Below are 22,252 nucleotides of genomic sequence, written 5' to 3'. Positions count from 1 at the left end.
TCCTAAACTTAAGAATCCTTAGCTGATTTATCAATGACTTGCCTTACGTCATTCAGTCATAATTGAGGATGTTTGCTGATGATTGCACAATGTTCCACAATACTTGCAACTCTTCAGATACTGTGGGAATCCATGTTCATAGGTTGTAAGACCTAGTCAAAAGATTCACACCAGCCAAGTGCAAGGCAATGACCATCTCTAACAAGGCAGAATCTAACCACCTCCCCTTGACACTTAATGCAATTGTTATTGCTAAATCCCTCACTTTCAACATCCTGGGAGTTTTCATTACTCAGTCATGTAATTACTGTGGCTACAAAAATAGTTGAGAAGGTCAGAATTATGTGGTAGATGACTCCCCTCCTGACACCCAAAATATGTTGACAAGGCACAACTCAGGAGTGGCATCAAAACCTCTTTCTCTTGGCTGGATGGATGCAGCTCCATTGATATTCAACAAGCAGGACCCCATCCAGGACAGAGTAGCTCACTTGATTGGTACCCCATCCACCACCTTAAAGATTTATTCCTTCCACAAGAAACATACAGTGAAAGCAATGCATACCATCTACAAGATTCACCATAGCATTTCATTAAGGCTCCTGAGATAGTATCTTTCAAATGACAATCTCAGCCCAAGATGGGCAGATGCATGGGAGCACCACAACCTGCTAGATCCCATCAAGCCACACACCAACTGTTTTGGAGTTATGTTGTTGCTTCTTGACTGGTGCTGGGGCACAATCCTGGAACTCACTTCTTGACAGCACTGTAGGTGTTCCTACCCCTCATTGGCTCCAGGACTTGAAGAAGGCAGCTCGCCAGCACCTTTCAAAGGGAGTTAGGGATGGGCAATAAATGCTGTCCCAGCCAGCAATGAATATGTCCTGTGAAAGAATAATATAAATTTAAAACAATGTAGTGTGTGATAATGACCAAATAATCTGTTTAAATGTTATTGATTTGAAGAATGTTGGCCTGGTCAATGGCAATATTCTGTTTGAAATAGTGTAATAGGATCATTTGCATCCCTTTCGGAAAGTAAACTAGGCCTTGTTTAACTTCTCCACTGAAAGATGGTACCTGTGACAGTGTAGCACGCCTTCTCTTTTACTCACAGCGTAAACCTTTTTTTGTTTGGTCAACTATTGGAGGCCTCCATTTAAGAAGTGATCTTGATGGGTGTGAGGTATTGACATTGTCTATCTGGCTGTCTATATACACATAAAAATGTTTAGTTGTTCCAAAGGCAGGAAATTGGGAAATTATGGCATTCTTGCATGGTGGGGGGAGGCAGAGAAGGTGGGAGGAAGGAGGAGTGAGGGTATTTTGAAAGATCGGGGAGGATGCAGTTTAAAAGGTTAAATGCTAGTCCTGGAGCAATACTCCTGCTTCTCTTGGTCCATGAGATCAGCAATAAAGAGACTTTGCTAGTATTTTTTCCAGTTTTCTTTTATCCCAGAAACTTAAAAAAATGAAATGGAATAGGCACCTCGTTTTAAAAGGTTGTCCACCAACTGCCTCCAGTGATGGCTTTTCATTAAAATTGGAAGTGGGAGGGTTTGTGGTGACTTGGGTTCTCTTTCCAAATTTTCAGCATTTTAACTGTTGATACTATCCAAAAGAATGTATTTCCCCATTCATGTTACCCTGCCCTTTCAGTGAAAAAGTAATGTTAGCACCATGAAATCATTTTAAAAGCATATCTCAACAATAACGCATGCCTCATGTTTTTCTTTTTCTAAGGTAAAACTGGAGCTGATGGTCAAGGATTTTGTCAAGGAGGTTTCAGCATTGACCTTACAGGGGTATGGTCAGAATATGTTTTTTCATTTTAAATGCATTTTGGCTAAATCTGATTAAGCCCATAAAATGAAGTGCATCTTTTATATAGTAATTTCTGACTCAGCATAGGTGATCCTTTCAAACAATTATGAGCAATATTTGCCAAATGCATATAAGTTGCCTCACAAGCGTGACTTTCTCATTGAGTTTTTTTAATTTCATGATTTGTCTGTGTGAGAAAGCTTATGTCTGCATTGGCTTCCTCTCTGTAACAGTTTCCTTCCTGCAGCCACTTTTTTTTTTGTATCAATATTTTTATATGTCTACATCAAGCATTTGTTTTGACTCTGCAAACTTTTCAAACTTTATTTACCATCAGTGGGTTTCCATTATATCACACAGAATCCGTCAATAATAAACAATAATTGTTTACCATCTGGTTTTGCTTCCCAGAAAAATTGGATTTCATTCTTCATATTAACTAACATGATATCTTCCAAGAATTGCATCTGGAAATTCCCCATTATGATTCTTCTCTCTTCATTTATTGACTGAGGGTCCAGTTTAATATTTTTGATTGCAGATTAAGTGCTATAAATTGAGATTATTCATCACAATGTTACTTTTCTTCTATAAGCTTGAAGCCATATTCAAACGATAAAACTATCTTTTGCCTCAGACAGTAAGGCATGTCCCCTGCCAGGAGTATTTAATTGTGTAATATCGCATGATAATAGCTGTTTAAAAGAACAGATCTCAGTGTTTGTCTTTATTCCTTTACAAATTATAGGCTGGTAGAGTGGTTCTTGGGGGACCGGGAAGCTTTTATTGGCAAGGTAAAACTACAATACTGCTTTGTTATAATAAAACATTGTACATTTGAGGTGTAGACCGAAACTAATTGCTTTATTGACTATTTACTATTGATCTGATTTGGTTTGTTTTCTTGCTTGAGGCATGATTTTAATATATAACCTAACTTTTAAAAATCATGGAAAAAGTATATTTTCTTAAAGTAATATTATAGATATTAATACAGATTTACTGTATTAAGTATTTAATTAGATTTTGTAGCTGTTTTGATGTAGTGCTGAAGAATTTTTGTGTATTGTTCATTCGTAAATTTTATAATTCTGCAGGTCAATTAATCTCTGATGAAATTCAGGAAATTGTGACAATGTACAATTCATCAGAGATTATCACAACATATTCCCGTCAAGTTTCAACTCGTGGAGCGAATGCTGCATTTGATGACAGCTACCTTGGTAAGTTGGGCCTTACTTTTCAAATAACACTGCTAGAGCAAATATGATTGAGCTTAACAATGGGTTTTTTAAACTTGTACAATTTAAAATAATTTCAAAATGAAGATCTTACAGCAGGTTGATTTGACGTTGTATTAGAATTGATAGCTGTGGGGAACATTTTTACCAAGACAGGAAAGGCCAGTATTGCATCCGCTGTAGGAATAGGATTGGAATCAGCAGAACATCGAAACAAAATTTTTGAACATCAAAAGAAAATCTTTTGAATTTCGAGGACACTTTTGAGGTTTTATTTTAATTGTGCCTCAGGAGAGGGTGAGAAAGCATGCTGGACCTTCCGGTGATCAAGCACCTGATTGGCTGCTAGATCGCTCCCTGCCAGAATTGTAGACCCAGAGGAAGTACTGCCAACCTGATGTGAGTAGCTATCCAATCTGATACTGGCAGCTCCAGATCTCCAAAGCGCAATGGTGTAGGGCCTGCTGGTGCCATGGCTGGTGTAGGCCATAGCTTTGGCAAATAGGGTTAATGAGAATCCAAAGGGGTTCTCTAAATACATTTAAGGACAAAAGGGTGACTAGGGAGCGAACAGGCCCCCTCAGGCTGCCTTGCTGATCTTTGTGTGGAGCCGCAGGAGAAGGGGGAGATACTAAATGAGTATTTTGCATCAGTGTTTACTGTGGAGAAGAACATGGAAGATATAATTTTGGGAAATAGATTGTGACATCTTGAAAAATGTTCATATTACAGAGGAGGAGGTGCTGCATAAATGTGGATATATCCCCAGGACCTGATCAGATGCATCCTAGAACTCTGTGGGAAGCTAGGGAAATAATTGCTGGGCTTATTGCTGAGATAGTTTTAACATCGGTAGTCACAAGTGAGGTGCTGGAAGACTGGAGGTTGGCTAACATGGTGCCAACTGTGTCTCTGGAGGCCCACTGAAGATGTTACCTAAATCATGAAGCATCTGAAAATGATCCTTCCAACACAGCGAGAAAACCTACATCCAGAATATTGTGTTTCTAAGCAAGACACATGTTTGTCCAAAATTCGATGATTAAGAGTTTTTAAATCATAATATCAGAAAAGGTGTGATATGTAATAGTTTTTCATCTGTGATTTTATATGTTTGATCTTCGAAAACAACAGTTGTTGGATTTGTAATACGTCTGTAGCAAGTATCCCTTCGAGTTTAGTTTAGACAAATGTGAGGTGCTGCATTTTGGGAAAGCAAATCTTAGCAAGACTTGTACACTTAATGGTAAGGTCCTCGGGAGTGTTGCTGAACAAAGAGACCTTGGAGTGCAGGTTCATAACTTCTTGAAAGTGCAGGCGCAGATAGATAGGATAGTGAAGAAGGCGTTTGGTAAGCTTTCCTTTATTGGTCAGAGTTGGGAGGTCATGTTGCAGCTGTCCAGGATTTTGGTTAGGCCACTTTTGGAATATTGCATGCAATTCTGGTCTCCTTCCTATTGGAAAGATGTTGTGAAACTTGAAGGATATACAAGGATGTTGCCAGGGTTGGAGGATTTGAGCTATAAGGAGAGATTGAATAGGCTCGGGCTGTTTTCCCTGGAGCGTCGGAGGCTGAGGGTTGATCTTATAGAAGTTTACAAAATCATGAGGGGCATGGATAAGATAAATAGACAAAGCCTTTTTCCTGGGGTCGGGGAGTCCAGAACTAGAGGGCATAGGATGAGAGGGGAGAGATATAAAAGAGATCAAAGAGGTAACTTTTTCACGCAGAGGGTGGTACGTGCATGGAATGAGATGCTAGAGGAAGTGGTAGAGGCTGGTACAATTGCAACATTTAAGAGGCATCTGGATAGGTATATGAATAGGAAGGGTTTGGATGGATATCGGCCAGGTGCTGGCAGGTGGAACTAGATTAGGTTGGGATATCTGGTCGGCATGGACGGGTTGGACTGAAGAGTCTGTTTCCATGCTGTACATCTCTATGACTCTGAGTACTGTCATATATAAAGCCAAGTTATCAAGAGGAGCCTGAAATGTTTCTGAGCACAATATTGATTGTACATACAATAGTTTCATCAAATGAGAAGTGTTTGATAAATTTGCAGTCTTTGATACACAATGTTCAGGCATCAACTTTGGCCAATCTTCTAAACATTGCCATTTCTTATTAGGCTATTCAGTTGCTGTTGGAAACTTTAGCAAAGATTCAGTAGAAGGTAAGTGATGATCCTGAATATTTAACGACAGTGAGAAGGTAACAATATCTTTGTTTTAATGGTTCACAACACCATTAGTTGCCCTCACCCTAAACTCAGGAAGATGATGGAATTGATTCAATGGCAATGCATTGTCTATGACGCAGTAAGGGGAATGTAACTGACCCCTGTGTCCCCCTATCGGAAAGGAGAGAAACGTTGTAAGTTTGTTTTCTCCTGATTTCTGTCTCCACTCTCTTAACAGAGATTAAAAGATGATTACAAAATTTTAGATCAAATCTCTGCTTGCCAGAGGAGAATGTAATGTATTGCAATTCATATCTTAAGAAAATAAGAACCAGGAGCAGGTGTAGGCAACTTGGCCCTTTTGAGCCTACGTTGATATTTAATAAGCTGACGGCTGGTCTGATTCTGGCCCTAACTCCACGCTTTTGCCTGGCCACCATAATCCTTGACTCCCTTGCTGATTAAAAATCTGCCTAATTTAGTCTTGAACATATGCAATGTCGCAGCCACCACTGCTAGCTAGGTTCAAAGAACTACGCAGACTCTCAAAACTCTCTGAGAGAAGAAACTCCTCCTTGCATTCATCTTAAATAGCAAACCTCTTACTTTTAAACTGTATTCCTTGATTACCCTGCAAGAAGAAACAGCATCTCAGCATCTACCCTGTCAAGTGTACCTCAGAATCTTTTATTTCAATAAAATGCTCTTTTCATTCTTCTGAACTTCAATAAGTATAGGCCTGACCTGCTCAACCTTCCTTTCAGAAGAAAATCCCTTCATTGCAGGAATCAATAGTGTGAACCTTCCCTGAATTGCTTTGAATGCACTTATATCCCTGAAGAAAAGAGACCAAATCTGGAAACAATACTTACAGTTGTGGTCTTATTAAGGCCCTATAGAACTGTATTAGCACTTCTGCTTTTAAACATTATTCAGCTTGAAATGAAGGTCTGCATTTTGTTTGACTTCCTAATTACTTACTGTAACTGAAAGCTAGCTTCATCTATCAGAAACCCCTGATTTCTCTTCTGCGGTTTCTCTATTTAAGTAATATTTGGCTTTTCTGTTCTTCCTGATGAAAGTGGAGAAGTTCGCATTATACACCATCTATAGAATTTCTGCCCACTCATTTAATTTATCTAAATTCATTTGCAGTCTCACTTTGTTCACCACACAACTTTTCTTTCCTACCTATCTTTATCATGATTTAGGAACCATACACTCTGCCCTTTCTTGTCAGTCACTAACATAGATTAGTAATTATTGAGGTCCAACACTGATCCCTGTAGCACTCAGTATTACAGATGCTTGTGGAAACCGAGTCCTTGAATATTTTGAAGCAGAGGCAAATAGGGCCACAGGATTCAAGAAAGCAGCTCACCATTACCTTCTCAAAAGCAGCTAGGAATATGCAACAAATGCTGGCCCAGTCAGCAGCACCCACACCCCATGAGTGAATTAAAACAAAGTTTCTTGATAAGCAAATGGGTGAAAGATAATAGGGAGTGAGCAAAAATGTGTTGGAATCAGATCAGTCGTTATCTTATAGAATGACAGAGTAGGCTTGAGGTCAAATCAAATGGTCAAACACTGCTCCTAATTTGTATGCTTATGCATGTTCATATACATGAGTTTGCCAAATGGAAAATTCCTATTTATTCAGATGCTCTGCTTCCTGTTAACCAAACAGTGTTCTGTCCATTGTAACATGTTAGCCTGAGCACATGAGCTCTTATTATTTGGAGTAACTTTTTATGTGTCTACTTTTCACATAGCACCTTTTGATATGCCTCTTGGAAGTCCAAATACAAAGATATTAGCCAAACACCGTTTTCCTTTCACAAGACTATGTTGAATGTATTTGGTTAGAATATGATTTTCTATATATCCAGTGATTATCTTCTCAATGATTGAAACATAGTCTGTATCATAGAGGTTAGGCACACTGGCTCTTTTTTTCTCCCCCTGTTTCTGGCTCCTGATGTTCTTGAACAGATGTGTTCCATTTTTGGTTTTCTATCTCCTGGGACCTTTCCAGAATCCAGACAATTTTGGAAGATTTATAACCAACACATCCAGTATCTCTGTTCAATATTGTTCAACACTTCTGTTATTTTCCTGTTTCCCATTATTAGCTCTCCATTCTCACTTTTGAACTGAGGTACTTTGTGCCACTGAAAATGAACATTCTTTTCCAAGTATGTCCATTTAAAATATTGAACAACGTGGACTTCCTTCTGGACTCAGTGACCTGTTAATGATATCAAGAAGTAAAATTGGCGGTGGTGCGATTATACCTATAACAGATGTATTGGTAGATAGAAGCAGGAGATTAAATGAGAGATTGTGAGCTAAGTCTTTATACTGTCATTGTGTGGTGTAATATGTTAGTATGCAAACATTCTGTACTGTGTATATAAATTCTTTTTCTTTTAGATTTTGTAACTGGCATCCCAAGAGGAGCAAAGTCCTTAGGCTATGTAAGAAGTGCTTATTTTATATATCAGTATTTCAGGAACGTTCTAAATAATTATGATTACTAGAAAATAACTGATTAGCTCAGTTGACAGGACAGCTAGTTTGCAATACGGAGCGAAGCCAACAACATGGGTTCAATTCCTGCACCAATTGTGGTTACCATGAGGAACTCTCCCTCCTAACCTCTCCCCTCTCTTCATACAGTCATCCAGTTATACAGCACAGAAAGAGCCCCTTCTGTCCATGCTGACCAGATATCTTAAACTGATTTAATCCCATTTGGTAGATATGTCCCATATCCCTTCCTATTCATATATCCATCCAGATGCTTTTTAAATGTTGTAAATGTACCAGCCTCCACCAGTTCCTCATTCCATACACGCACCACCTTTTGCATGAAAAAATTCCTTCTCAGGTCCCTTTTAAATCTTTCCCCTCTCACTTTAAACCTATGCCCTCTAGTTTTTAACTCTCCTTCCTTGGGGAAAAGATCTCTGCTATTAACCCATCCATGTCCCTGATGATTTTACTTACCTCTCTAAGATCACTCCTCAGCCTCCAATGCTCCAGGGAAAAAAAAAAACCCAGCCTATTCAGCCTCTCCCTATAGTACAAACCGTCCAATCCCAATAACATCCTTGGAAATATTTTCTGAATCCTTTCAAGTTTAATGTCATCCTTCCTATAGCAGGGAGACCAGAATTGAATACAATATTCTAAAAGTGCCTTCCCCACTCCTATACCCAATGCACTGACCAATGAAGGTAAGCATACCAAACACCACCTTCACCACCCTGTCTATCTACAACTCCACTTTCAAGGAACTAAGAACCTGCATCCCCACTCCCTTTGTTCAGCAACACTCTCTAAGACCCTACCAATAACTGTCCTGATTTGCCTTACCAAAATGCAACATTTCACATTTATCTAAATTAAACTCCACCTGTTTCCCCTTGGCCAGTGACCCATCTGAACTTTCTTCACTATCCACTGCTATTTTGGTGTCATCTGCAAACTTCCAAATCACTTGTATAAATGATGAAAAGCAGTGGACCCAGCACCTATTCTTGTGGCACAACACTGGTTACAGATCACCAGTCTGGAAAACAACCCTGCACCACCACCCTCTGTTTTCTACCTTCAAGCCAGTTTTGCATCCAGTTCGCTAGCTCTCCCTGAATTCCATGTGATCTCACCTTGATAACCAGTCTACCATGCAGAATTTTGCAGAAGTCCATATAGACAATTTCTACTACTCTGCTTTCATCAATCTTATTTGTCACTTCTTCAAAAAACTCAATCAAGTTAGTGAGATGCAATTTCCCACTCACAAAGCCATTGTTCCCTCTCCCTAATCAATCCTCACCTTTCCAAATGCATATAAATCCTGTCCCTCGGAATCGCCTCCAATGGCCTGCACACCATAGTGGTACCACATTAGCTAACCTCCAGTCTTCCGGCACCTCACCTGTAGCTATCCATGATACAAATAACTCAGCAAAGGGCTTCCCACAATGGTCTAAGGTACACCTGATCAAGTCCTGGGGATTTATCCACCATTATGCATTTTTAGACATCTACTACCACCTCCTCTGTAATATGGACACTTTTTTCAAGATGTCATTATTTATTTCCCCAAGTCCTCTAGCTTTCATATCTGTCTTCACAGCAAATACTTGTTTAGGATCTCACCAATCTCCTGTGATTCCACACAGAGATAGCCTTGTTGATCTTTAAAAGGGCTCTATTCTCTCCATTTACTCTTTTTAACTTAATGTATTTGTAGAATCTCTTTGTATTCTTCTGAACCCTAGTTGCCAAAACTATCTCATGTGCTCTTTTTGCCCTCCTGATTTCCCTTTTGAGTATACTCGTACTGCCCTTATACTCCTCTCGGGATTCACTTGATCCTAGTTGTCTGTACCTGACCTATTCCTCCTTCTGTTTCTTGATTGGAGCCTCAATTTCTCTAGGCATCCAGCATTCCCTACACCTACCAGCCTTGCCTTTCACCTATTAGGAACGTACTGTTTCTGCATTCTTGTTATCTCATTTTTGAAAACCTTCCACTTTCCAATCATCTCTTTAACTGCAAATAGCCTCCCCCAGTCACTTTTGGAAGTTCTTGCCTAATACCATCAAAATTGATGTTCGTCAGTTTAGAACTTTAACTTATAAATCTGGTCTATTCCTTCTCCATAACCATTTTAAAACTAATAGAATCATGATCGCTGGCCCCAAAGTGCTCCCACTGACACCTATGTCACATGCCCCATCTTATTACCAAAGAGAAGGTCAAGTTTACTGCTTCTCCAGTAGGCACATCCATATAGAGTCAGAGAGTTGTACAGCATGGAAACAGACCCTTCGGTCCCACTCATCCATGCCGAACAGATATCCCAACCTAATCTAGTGTCTCCTGCCAGCACCTGGCCCATATCCCTCCAAACCCTTCCTATTCATTTACCCATCCAGATGCCTTTTTAAATGTTACAATTGTACTAGCCTCCGCCACTTCCTCTAGCAGCCCATTCCACACATGCACCTGAATAAGAAAATTTTCTTTTACACACTTAACAAATTCCTCTCCATAGAAGCCCTTAACGCAATGGCAGTCCCAATCTATGTTTGAAAACTTAAAATCCCTGACTATTACCACCCTATTATTCTTACAGATATCTGAGATTTCTTTACACATTTGCTTCTCTATTTCCTGCTAACTATTTTGAAATTTGTTATACAATCCCAATAAGGTGATCATTCCTTTCTTATTTCTCAGTGCCACCCAAATAATTTCCATGGACATACTTCTAGGAATACCCTCCCTGTCTCGCTGTAATGTTATCCTTAACCAAAAATACCACTCCCTGTCCTCCCTTGCACCCCCTCCTCCCCAAATCTGTCCTTTCTGAAGTATCTATACCCTGGAACATTAAGCTGCCCCTCTCTGAGCCACATTTGTGTAACAGTTATGTCATTCCAGTCCCATATTCCTAACCATGACCCAAGTTCATCTGCCTTACCTTGCATTGAAATAAATGCAGTTTAATTTATCAGTCTTACCTTGATCTCTACCTTGCTCTTGCCTGCCCTGACTGTTTGAGGAGAAAGTGAGGACTGTTTGAAGAAGAGCTTATGCCCGAAAGGTCGATTCTCCTGTTCCTTGGATGCTGCCTGACCTGCTGCGCTTTTCCAGCACCACATTTTCTGCCCTGACTGTTTGTTTGACTTGCTCAACTCAACTCAGACTTACAAGCCTCAGACTTGTCTCTTTTCTATTACTTTGGACTACCCCCACCACCATCACCAAATCAACGCCCATTAGTTTAAAGCCTTCGTAACACTAACAAATCTCCCTGCTGGATATTGGTTCCCTTCCAATTTAGATGCAACCCTTACTTCTTATATAGTTCACTTTACCCCAGAAGAGATCCCACTGATGCAAAACTGTAAATCCCTGCCTCCTGCACTAGATCCTCAGCCACGCCTTCATCTGCTCTTATTTCTACTCTCGCACACGCTACTGGGTGTAATCCAGATATTACTACCCTCAAACACCTTCCTTTTAACCTCCAGCCTAATTTCTTACATTGTCTCTGCACAACCTCAGGGCGGCATGGTGGCATAGTGGTTAGCACTGCTGCCTCACAGCACCAGAGACCCGGGTTCAATTCCCGCATCAGGCGACTGACTGTGTGGAGTTTGCACGTTCTCCCCGTGTCTGCGTGGGTTTCCTCCGGGTGCTCCGGTTTCCTCCCACCGCCACAAATATGTGCAGTTCAGGTGAATTGGCCATGCTAAATTGCCCGTAGTGATAGGTAAGGGGTAAATGTAGGGGTATGGGTGGGTTGCGCTTCAGCGGGTCGGTGTGGACTTGTTGGGCTGAAAGGCCTGTTTCCACACTGTAATGTAATCTAATCTAACCTTGTCCCTTTCTCTACCTACCTCATTGTCCTAATGTCTACACTGACCTACTGATCCCTCTCCCCTTTGAGAATATTGTGTACTCTCTCCGAGACATCCTTGACCCATGGTTCCAGGGAGGCAACACACCATTCTGATTTCTCACTTGGCCACAGAAATATCTGCCTGTGCCTCTGACTAGAGAGTTCCCTGCTACAATCAATCACTTGGAACCTGACATACCCCTCCTTTCATCAGTCTTGGTAACAGAAATCTGGTTGTCTGGTTATATTCCCCTAAGAGACCATCACTCCCAAAATTATCCAAAACAGCATAATTTTTTGAGGTGGGAATAGCCACAGGAGACTCCTGCATTACTTGCTCACCTCTCTTACCTTTCCTCATGGTAACCTTTCTACCTGACCGTATCTGCAGTTTTTCTACATTCCTGAAGCCTCTATCCATCACACCCCCAGCTCCTGTAAATTCCTCATTGCCTCTAACTGCCACTCCAACGATCCATGCAATTCAATAGGATTCACAGCCAAACACACTTGCTGCAGACATAATCTCCAGACACATTGAAATTCTCCCTAATCTCCTACATCCAACAGGAAGAACACATCACTCTGCACCTTAAGCAATCTACAGACTGAGAATATATCCAAAAAACAATCGCTACAGACTTTCTCAAAAACTCAGTGTTAGCACAGTCAAGAACACTGCTCTAGGATAACTTAGTACCTATCTTTTATGTGAAAAATTCAATCAAGGGGCAGATCTCAGTAAAACATAAAAAATAAACACTCACTCTACTAACTATTATTGATTCACAAAAACAACTATGGTAAGATATATAAATCTTAAAATTAAACATTTAACTGGTGAGGCTGTGAAATCACTGACCACTCCAAGCTGCTGTGTATAGTTTTGATAATGAGATTTCCCCAGCTCAGCTGTAAAACTGCATAAAGAACTTTGTTTGTTTTTTTTTGACAATCTCTAAAGAAGTTTATAATTTCACAGCCCTCGGGTTAAACCAGTCCATCAAGCAATCTTACTGTCCCCTGGGACTATAGCGACTTTATCTTTTTATTACTAGCAAATTCACTTTTTATATGTCATAATATGGTGCTTTGAGAATGCATCTAAGAACGTCACAATTATTACTATTTTGGCAAACAAAAGTGATTTTTTAAAAAATTGCAACAACTTTCAGATGTCAAACACAGTCAGTCAATGACAATTTGAGTGCTGATGAAGGAAGTAAGGTTGGTTGGGATACCTGAACTCTTTCAAGTATTGGAGGGCAATCTTTTATCATGAGTAGATAGGACATCGGTTAATTATCTTCCACAGGAAAACAACAGCACCTCTTGACAACATAGCACCCAATTTAGTGCTGCACTGAATTGTCAGATCATTCCAATCCTAGAATGTGAAGTGAAGTCACGGCCTTGTGACTCAAGTGAGACAGTATGGATCATCTGTTTCAAAAGTTAATGACATAACAGGAATCATCCAGTTTTACTTGATTTTTTTGTGTTTTGATGTATTACATGTATTTATTATTGACAGGTTACTATTTTAAATGGAGCGAATATGGAATCCCTCCACAATTTTACTGGGGAACAGGTAAATGTTTCAGCAGTGTATTAATAAATAATTTGTGTATTTTAATATATTTGATTACCAATAGAGAGAATGGATGACTGAGATTATGTTATTTTCACAGATGGCTGCATACTTTGGTTATTCTGTTGCGGTTACTGATCTCAACAGTGATGGGTAAGGGGGTGAAGGCTGGGAGCAAGCAAATTTGGGAAAACATATTGAAGAACTTTTCTGGCTGATTGTTTAAACATGTTTTCTTCCAGAGTCAGACTAACCATTTGAGTGTGACTGTTAATTTGTTCATTTGAACTTGAAGGGCAAAATTAATTGATGAGTTGTGAATTATTACATGAGCTATTTTTAATTTTTCCTTTTTTTTCATTTTAAATGTTTATTGAAAATGCATTGAAATAATAAATTCTAATTAGAATATCAATGCAGGGTAAGAAAGTAAATTGTGAGATGGACGTAAAGAGTCTACAAAAGTTTAGATGAATGGATAAAAGTAAGGCAGACAAAGTATGATATGGGAAAATGTGAAGTCGTCCACTTTGACAGGCCGAATAGGAAAGCTGTATTAATTTAGTGGAGAAGAATCTCAAAAACTCCGGTATAGAGGGATTGAGGGGCATTGCACTTGAATCTCGAAAGATTAATGGGGAGATACGGTAAATTATTAGAAAGGCAAATGGAATGTTGTAATTTATTGTTGGAAAATTTTACTATAATTGTAAATGATGTTGCCGAGAGATTATCTGGAGTATGGTTAACAATTGTGTTTTCCTTATTTGAGAAAGGATACAATAGCATCTGAAGCAGTTCAGAGGAACTTCACTTGACTGATTCCTGGATGAAGGGTTTAATTTGGGAGAAAGGATTGGACAGGTTGGGCCTGTATCTATGGAAATTTATAAGAATGAGGGGTGCTTTTATTGAAACATATACACTTCTGTGGGGAATTGATAGTGTGGGTGCTGAAAGGATGTTTCTCTGTGTCGGGGAGAATAGAACTAAACGGCACACTTTAAAAAATAAGGGCTCAATTAGGGTGGAGATGAGGATTTTTTTTTCTCTACAAGGATTGACTGTGGAATATTCTTCCCTGAGAGCTGTGAAGGCAGCGTCAATGAATAGTTTTAAGGATGAGTTTGATTCTTCAATGATATCAGAGTCAAAAGGTCATAGAAGGCAGAGACAAGAAAATTGAACTTGAGGCCACAATCTGATCAGCCATTATCTTATCAGATGGCAGAGGAGGACCAAGAGTTGGCTGGCCAACTCCTGCTCTGATTTATGCAAACAAATTTTATTCAAAAACAAGGAACTATGGATGCTGGAAATCTGAAATGAAAATAGAGATAGCTGGAGAAACTCTGCAGATCCGGCAGCATCTGTGGAGAGAAAACTGTTTCTATCCCAGTGACAGTTCTTCTGAGGAACAGATAGTTTCTTTAGCTATTTGTTTGCGTTTCAACCAGTATTCAAAAACTGAATTTAAATTGGTCAAATTTAATTCAAGATTAGGATTAGCAGCTGAATTTGAGGGTCAAGAACCACACTAAGACATGAACTGTTAAAACTAGCTGGTATTGTGGGATTGTCTGACATCAGTTTAAAAAAAATCCTTGATTCTGTGATTTGCTGATGGGAGATGTGACAATCCACATCCTTCTAGGCTGTGGGGAGTACCAATCACTATCAGATTCTATGGTTTATAGTATAATCAGCAAATTAGTAAAAATATCATTACAGCAAATTAGAATAGGAAGACTTGCCTGAATTGGTAAATAACAAATATAAGGAGATATAATCAGTGCTGCCTTGAATCAAAGGGCATCTCAAAGGACCTTTAAAAATTAATTTTAGTTGTTGCTTATGGTAAAGAGGCAGTGCCTTCAGAAGAGGAGAGAAGTTCATTTTAAAAGATTAACACCTTCACATCTGAAAAAATATGAACTTCAGTAGCAATGATCTCTTAACAGGAAATTTCAAAAACATCTCCATATCGCAAATTTGAAGTTTACTATGTTCGTTCAGTTTGACTGCTAATTTTAATGTAGGTATCAGTTGGAAGATTTTTAACAGGAGAAACATTTCAATTGAACTTCGCTTCAGTCATGGCAGAAGTCTCTGTTTATCTGATGTATGAATGAGAAATATCAGTTGGAATTCCTGAACCTGACCAGTGTGCTTGTTGAAGACTATAAATGTACTGACATTTAGTAATAGGAACCAGCACTAATTTAATATTCTCTGACACCAAATAGCCTCATTTTCATAAGAACAGAAGGATCATTGCTCGGGACTCTTACAGTCATCATGAGGATAATTAAGAATATCTAGTGGTTATATTCCACAAAATAAAATCTGTGAATTCTTTGCAGTTCATTGATTAGCTCAGTGCTATTACTAAATTACTTTTGGTTGACATAATTCAAGTGATGGAGACCACATGCTACCATGATGACATGGTGGCTCAGTGGTTAGCACTGCTGCCTCACAGCACCAGGGACCTAGGTTTGATTCCCGCCTCGAGTGACTGTGTGGAATCTGTGCATTCTCCCCGTGTCTGTGTGGGTTTCCTCCGGGTGCTCCAGTTTCCTCCCACAATCCAAAGATCTGCTGGTCAGGTGAATTGCCAATGCCAAATTGCCCATAGTGTTAGGTGCATTAGACAGGGGAATGGATCTGGGTGGGTTGCTGTTCGGAGGGTCTGTGTGGACTTGTTGGGCTGAAGCGCCTGTTTCCATACTGTAGGGAATCTAATCTAATGACAAAATTGTTCTTGTTTATAAGCATATTGGATATAATTGTTTGTTTGGAGCTACATTTGTAAATCTTTAAGCAACCAATTCTGCTACAACTTATAATGCTGATGATCTGTCTTTTAGACTTGATGACCTTTTGATTGGAGCACCTCTTTTTATGGTTCGTGGTTCTGATGGGAAGTATAGAGAAGTGGGCCAGGTGTATGTTTATCTACAAAAGTCACCATTTAGCTTTACAGATGCCCTGAAGCTGACTGGCACAGAGACGTATGCCAGGTTTGGGTCTTCAATTGCACCTCTCGGAGATGTTGATCAAGATGGCTATAATGGTGTGTCACTTTTATTTATTTGCTGTTTAATTACATTGCTTAGTGGCAAAATAGTGTGAATAGACCTTAACTGATTTACATACAGCTTTTCAGATGTATATGCTAATGAAAGTGTCACGTATTACATAATCCTCTTGGAGTAAGTGATATTCAAAAAAAGAATGGGTTTATCAGATCTTTCCTCCTTTGTTTTAGGAAACCAGGCTTTTTATTCTATTGGTCTGCCCTGGTGGTATGTTTGCACTTGACCTGGTGGTTGAAAAATCCAAGGAGCAGGCTATGAACCATTTGTACAAGGTGAAGTCACCATACCAGACTGTAGGGCTACTGTCTCATTACAGAGAGTTGATTGGTTTAACCTAAGGGTCACCACGCATCAGGCAAAGGGAGAAGTTGAAAAGGAGAGTCCTTTATGGTCACCTTAGCCAACATGGAAATTGAACCCAAGCTGTTGGCATCACTCTGCATTGCAAAGCAGCCTTCCAATCAGCTGAGCTAACCATCCCATTAAAACCTAGATGTACACAAGGATCTTACTGCCCAGGCTGTCCTTGGCTCATTGCAGGCTGATACTGCTCAGATATGGTGACTCCTTTTAAATGGTGTGAAAGAAATATTCATTGGTCAAATATTAATCAAGAGGAGGGATGTTCCATATTTTACATTGTGTGTTCTTGTTCCTGAAAAAGCAATGTTATTGAAAGTCATTGTACAATAAGTACAAACATAATTCCTGGCCATCGATTATTATGATTTCAACTGATGGTAATACTGGACAAGTCAGGTCCGAGTGAATCTTGGTTTAACTAGAGCATCAGTTTCATTTTTGCAGTTGATTAGCATGGTGGTTCATGATGGAATGTTTACTCACAATGCTGCCAATGTTCTTTCAAAAAAACAGCACAGGTTTATTATACAAAAGAAGAAAAAATGAACTATAAACATTTATAAGTTTATAAATATTTTAACATAAACAGCAAAGCAACGTATAAACCATTTCCCACCAATAGCTCTTCCAGATACTCAAATTCAGTAAAATGTCACTTCTAATGTAACGCTTTTTAGGTAACTCTTCAGTTCTGAAGAAGTCATACAAGACTCAAAATGCTAACTCTATTTCTCTCCATAGATGCTGCCAGACCTACTGAGTTTCTCCAGGACTTTGTGTTAGTAATATTTTAATTTTTCACTGAATGACCCTGCCCTGTCTTGATGCCCTAAAGACTTATTTTCAGTTCTGACTGCATAGAGACCTCTTGATAGTCTATCTTATTTTTAATTCTGACATTTGAAAATTTCTACACAAACACTCACAAAGTGAAGACTTCACAAATTAACCAGCCCTGGCTGATATGAAATTGTTCTTCTGAACTGAATTCAAACTGTTAGTGGCAACCAGTCTGTTTTATTTGTATGTCAAAGAAGTTTGACTTTGTAAGCATTTCATCAATTAGCTCCACAGGAATGCTGCTAGGTACAACGTACATCACGTACCATCTTAGATATTATGTCTTCAATTCACGATTCCATATTACTTCCTGACATTTTTTTTAAAATTACCTTTATAGCACAGAAACCACACATTTAATTTAAAATCCAAATTCCACATGATGACAATATACACTTCTATCACAGCAATTCTGGTCTCCCTGCAAAGGATGTTGTGAAACTTGAAAATGTTCAGAAAAGACTTAGAAGGATGTTGTTAGGGTTGGAGGGTTTGAGCTATAGCTGAATAGACTGGGACTATTTTCTCTGCAGCATTGGAGGTCACCTGCAGAAGTCACCTTACTGAGTTTTATAAAATCATGAGGGGCATGGATAGGGTCAATAGACAAGGTCTTTTTCTCGAGGTGGTGGAGTCTAAAACTGAAGGGCATAGGTTTAATGCGAGAGGGGAAAGATTTAAAAGGGACCTAAGGAGCAACTTGTACATGCAAAGGATGGCGCGTGTATGGAGTGGGCTGCCTGTGGAAGTAGTGGAGGTTGGTACAATTACAATATTTAAGAGGCAAATGGATGGGTATATGAATAGGAAGGGTTTAGAGGGATATGGCAAATGGGACTAGATTAGTTTAGAATATGTGGTCGGCATGGCCGAGTTGGACTGAAGGGCCTGTTTCCATGCTGTACATCTCTATGACTCTGTAGCTGTCAGTTTTTTTTAAAAAAACTTTGCTTAACTGAATTAGGAACAAATGTGAGGTAGCACTTTTTGACTTTTGGTTTATTATTATTTTTTCATTAAGTATAGTGTGATTATCTTTTCGTCTTGTATTTAATTTTTTACACCTTCAATGCCGTCATCTATCAAAAATATATCAGCCTTGGTTTTGAAAGCGCCACTTCTTTTTGTGTTGATGGGATGTGGGCATCTCTGACAAATCTAGTATTGGTTGCTCGTTCCCAATTTTGCCCCTGAATTGAGGGGCATACTGGTCCATTTCAGAGGCTAGTTAAGAGTCAACACATTACTGTGGATCAGGGTTCACACAGGCAAGACCAGGTAAGGATGGCAGATTTCCTTCCCTAAAGAATATGAGTGTACCAACTGAGTTTTTGCAACAATCCACAGTGGTTACGTGGTCACCATTAGACGAGCTTTTATTTCTGTATTTATTAGTCATATTCAAATTTCACAATCAGCTGTGGTGAAAATCAAACATGTGTCCCCAGGGTATAAGCCTGAGTCTTTAAATTATTCATCCAGTGACAATACCACCCTGCTACCACGTCCAAGCAAATTTACTTTGTTACATCCACAAATTGTTTGGGGAGACACTACAGATTTTTATAATCTTTTGGTGTGTAAGAGTATTTTCTGCTTTCCTTCCTAAATGGTATGGTTCTGGTTTTCAGATTCCCTCATCCAGAGGTAGCAATCATCCATTTCTATCATGCCGAATCCCTGAAACATTTTAAGCACCTTGATCTGATCAATACTAAATCTTCTATACTCAAGTCAATGAGATCTGACTTCATTTATCAAAGAAAACAAAGGTTTATAACATTTTAAACCAGGCCTTTTGGATATGTTAAAGATAGCCTTGGAATACAAATCATATCCTGAGACCAAGTAGTACCCATGTTTCAATAGGGCAGTAGTCTTGCTACTTTCCCTAAAATGTAACCAGCAAACATTTTGCATAACAAGGATTAGCCTGCGCGCTAGAGGGAAAATGTTCAACTGGCTCCTGTTTAGGTTGTTTTTGGGTCTCCTGCTAAATTAATCATCTCACAAAGCAGCACTGTGTCATCAAGTTACTGAAGCTTTGTTTGAAGGGGGCAGAAGGCTATATTAGTTTTGTATTGGAAAACAACTATCAGCAGAAGAGGGCCTAGTACATTTCCTGAGTAGTTCAGTTCCTATGAGAACATGGCCACATCTGTGGAACACCTGCCCATTTGAGCTTTTTTGGTAAATGTCATGGTGTTGCTGAACAGGAAGAGGTTTCATTTAATTACAATAGTTTGTCATGGATATGTTTGACAAGGACCAAGGCAGTACTCATGAAGTATTTATTCCCTGTAAGAAATAATAAGTGCTTTTTTTGGATGATATTGATTTTGGGGAGACAAGATTTGAGCCATAGCATAAGACACAAAGTCTATGAATTGATATAAAACAAACAATACAAGATGTAAAATGGTTTCAGCACAGAAACCCACCATCCGGCTTGTTGTGTCAGTGTCAGCTCTCTGCAAGAAAGACAGATGCTTCTCTAACAAAAAATACAATTGGCATGCTGAAGTAAAGATTCTGATTTCTGTTGTTTCCCATGGTGCTCCTCAAAGAAATTCTAAATTCTACATGGTTTGCCATGTACTGCAAAGTTCTACTGTTCAAAGAAAAACAAACAGAAGACACTGAGCCAATAGTGATAATGAGCCCTAAGTTAGAGTCACTAGTTTTGTAAAGTAGATAAATGTGGAATCAACTAATGAGCCAACATGAATTAAAACGTAAGGCAAAAGCATTGTGAATTATGAATTATCTATGTTCTGATGTGCCATACATAGAATTATCTGCTCCTTCCCTTTGTCAACAAACATGTACCTATCTTCATCTTGTGATTCTAAAATATTCCCCACTGCAGGTATACTACCTATGGAAAATTAAAATACAAATTCTGTTTCTTCTTTTTTAACTTGAGCTTCCTTTTGAATATTTTGCAGATTTTTATCTTGCAACCATTACTAATGAGATGGAGTTAATGATTTTGGCTGCAGTAGAAATCAACGTATTTCAGTGAAACTTGGGACATCGATAGGGTATAACCCATGAAAGAGCTGATTTAGTTTTTGTTGAAAATGCAGATCTGCATCCTGGATTTGTTTAAAGGTTTTGTCATCTTTGGGAGACAGAGCAAATTCACTTTTTAAGAAAAATATTGCGGGTTGTCTCTCCTGCTTGAATTTTCAGAGCAGTTTGTTGGACGTGTATTGCCTGAAGCCTCTTCACTAATATAGAAACTTTTAATACAAAGATTACTTTTTCAGCTTTGTGGTTGCATGGCATTAACCAGGCAGGGGAAACCTTTAAAGAAGAACTATGTAATTGTAATAACATTGAGTTAACACAGTGTGGTGAAGGCATGCATTCTGTTCAGTGGCTTCTTGTTTCGATGTGCCATTTGCACTTACTCCCCTCTACTTCCTCTCCTGTTTGTTTTCTTTCTTTCATTCCTCCTCCTCCTCTGTAATTCCCATTTTCCCCTTTCTATTTCCACTCTCCGCTTTGGAGTGTTCTGACATTTGGAACAGTTTTCTTTGTAGAATTGCACAGCACGTAAAGAGCCAAAAGCAAAAATTGCTGGAAAGGCTCAGCAGGTCTGGCAGCATCTGTAGATAGAAATCAGAGTTAACATTTCGAGTCTGGTGACTCTTCCTCAGAACCTTTCTTTCTCTCCACAGATCCTGCCAGACCAGCTGAGCTTTCCCAACGATTTTCCAAAATATCTGCAACAAACTAACCACTAAACAAATTTGACCGTCTGAAGATGACTAACACAGTTAATATCTCTTCACCATCATCAAAGACTGTTTCCAGTCTGCAGCTATTTTTGGTTATGTATTGTATTATGAATATAATTAAAATTGACATCAACATCCCTGGATCAAGAAGGGAAGAAAAGCATTGTCAATCTTTCTTTTATTCAGAGCATGCCTGAGGACAGATTAGGAATGACTGTGATGTCCCATTAGGTTGAATTAAATAGCCATTTGAGAATGACAAGTGGGTCTTGATAATATACATTGATAAACAACATTTTCAGGAGACCCATAGGTGGGCCCGGAAAAAAAACCCTACAGGATGATTACTTTTTGTTTCATCCTTCTGGTTCAGAATGATGGAATTAATACGTACTCTCATTGGGTGCTTAATAATAAAGAATTGCTGTTGCTTTGAGGTTACTCTTCAACAGTCAAATGTTTTAACATCTTGCTTTTATTTCTGTTTGGAGATTCTGTTGCAATGATGGGAGCAATATGCAGCACGGCTGAATAGATTACTGCCCAGGGCAGACCATCTGGAGTAATGCTAATGTTTCTACATGTCAGTCACCTTTTTTGATGCCTTGACTGGCTTAGTTTGGTTCCATTCCAATAAAAGTAGAAATACTTGAACTGATTAGCATCTTGAAGTTTCCCACAACAGATGTTGCTTATGTCATTTTTGCCAGTTTATGTGGGTGTTCTTTTGTAAAATTTAGTTTTACTTTGCATGTCAGTTTTTTTTTTCAGTCATCTAGTGGTTAGGCCATATTTTACAAATTAATTCAAACTCAAGTCATGAAATATCATGACTTAGTCATTTTTCAAAAATAAACTTGCACTTTTGATTTTCCCCCTCTGGAAAGCAATAATTAATGCAGGGACCAACATGCTTTAGTGCTCTCATCCCTTTA

General features: G+C 39.0%; 1 protein-coding gene across 2 annotated transcripts in view; it reads left to right on the top strand.

The window, feature by feature from the left end:
- itgav (integrin, alpha V) overlaps positions 1-22,252 on the top strand; it is a 142,159-nt gene that overhangs the window by 59,461 nt on the left and 60,446 nt on the right. For both annotated transcript variants that reach the window (XR_015757645.1, XM_043693448.2), the window contains exons 5-12: positions 1,747-1,808; positions 2,576-2,621; positions 2,925-3,050; positions 5,201-5,245; positions 7,688-7,731; positions 13,211-13,267; positions 13,368-13,420; positions 16,138-16,343. Coding sequence is in view for 1 of the 2 variants with exons in the window: in XM_043693448.2 (XP_043549383.1) it covers positions 1,747-1,808; positions 2,576-2,621; positions 2,925-3,050; positions 5,201-5,245; positions 7,688-7,731; positions 13,211-13,267; positions 13,368-13,420; positions 16,138-16,343 (639 nt within the window). In the remaining variant the exon portion in view is untranslated. The remainder of the gene's footprint in view (positions 1-1,746; positions 1,809-2,575; positions 2,622-2,924; positions 3,051-5,200; positions 5,246-7,687; positions 7,732-13,210; positions 13,268-13,367; positions 13,421-16,137; positions 16,344-22,252) is intronic.

This window comes from Chiloscyllium plagiosum, unplaced genomic scaffold (genome assembly GCF_037043375.1).
Source record: "Chiloscyllium plagiosum isolate Xiang-an unplaced genomic scaffold, Cpla_swu_hap1 HiC_scaffold_7, whole genome shotgun sequence".
NCBI lineage: Eukaryota > Metazoa > Chordata > Chondrichthyes > Orectolobiformes > Hemiscylliidae > Chiloscyllium > Chiloscyllium plagiosum.
This window is presented reverse-complemented; position numbering and strand designations above follow the sequence as displayed.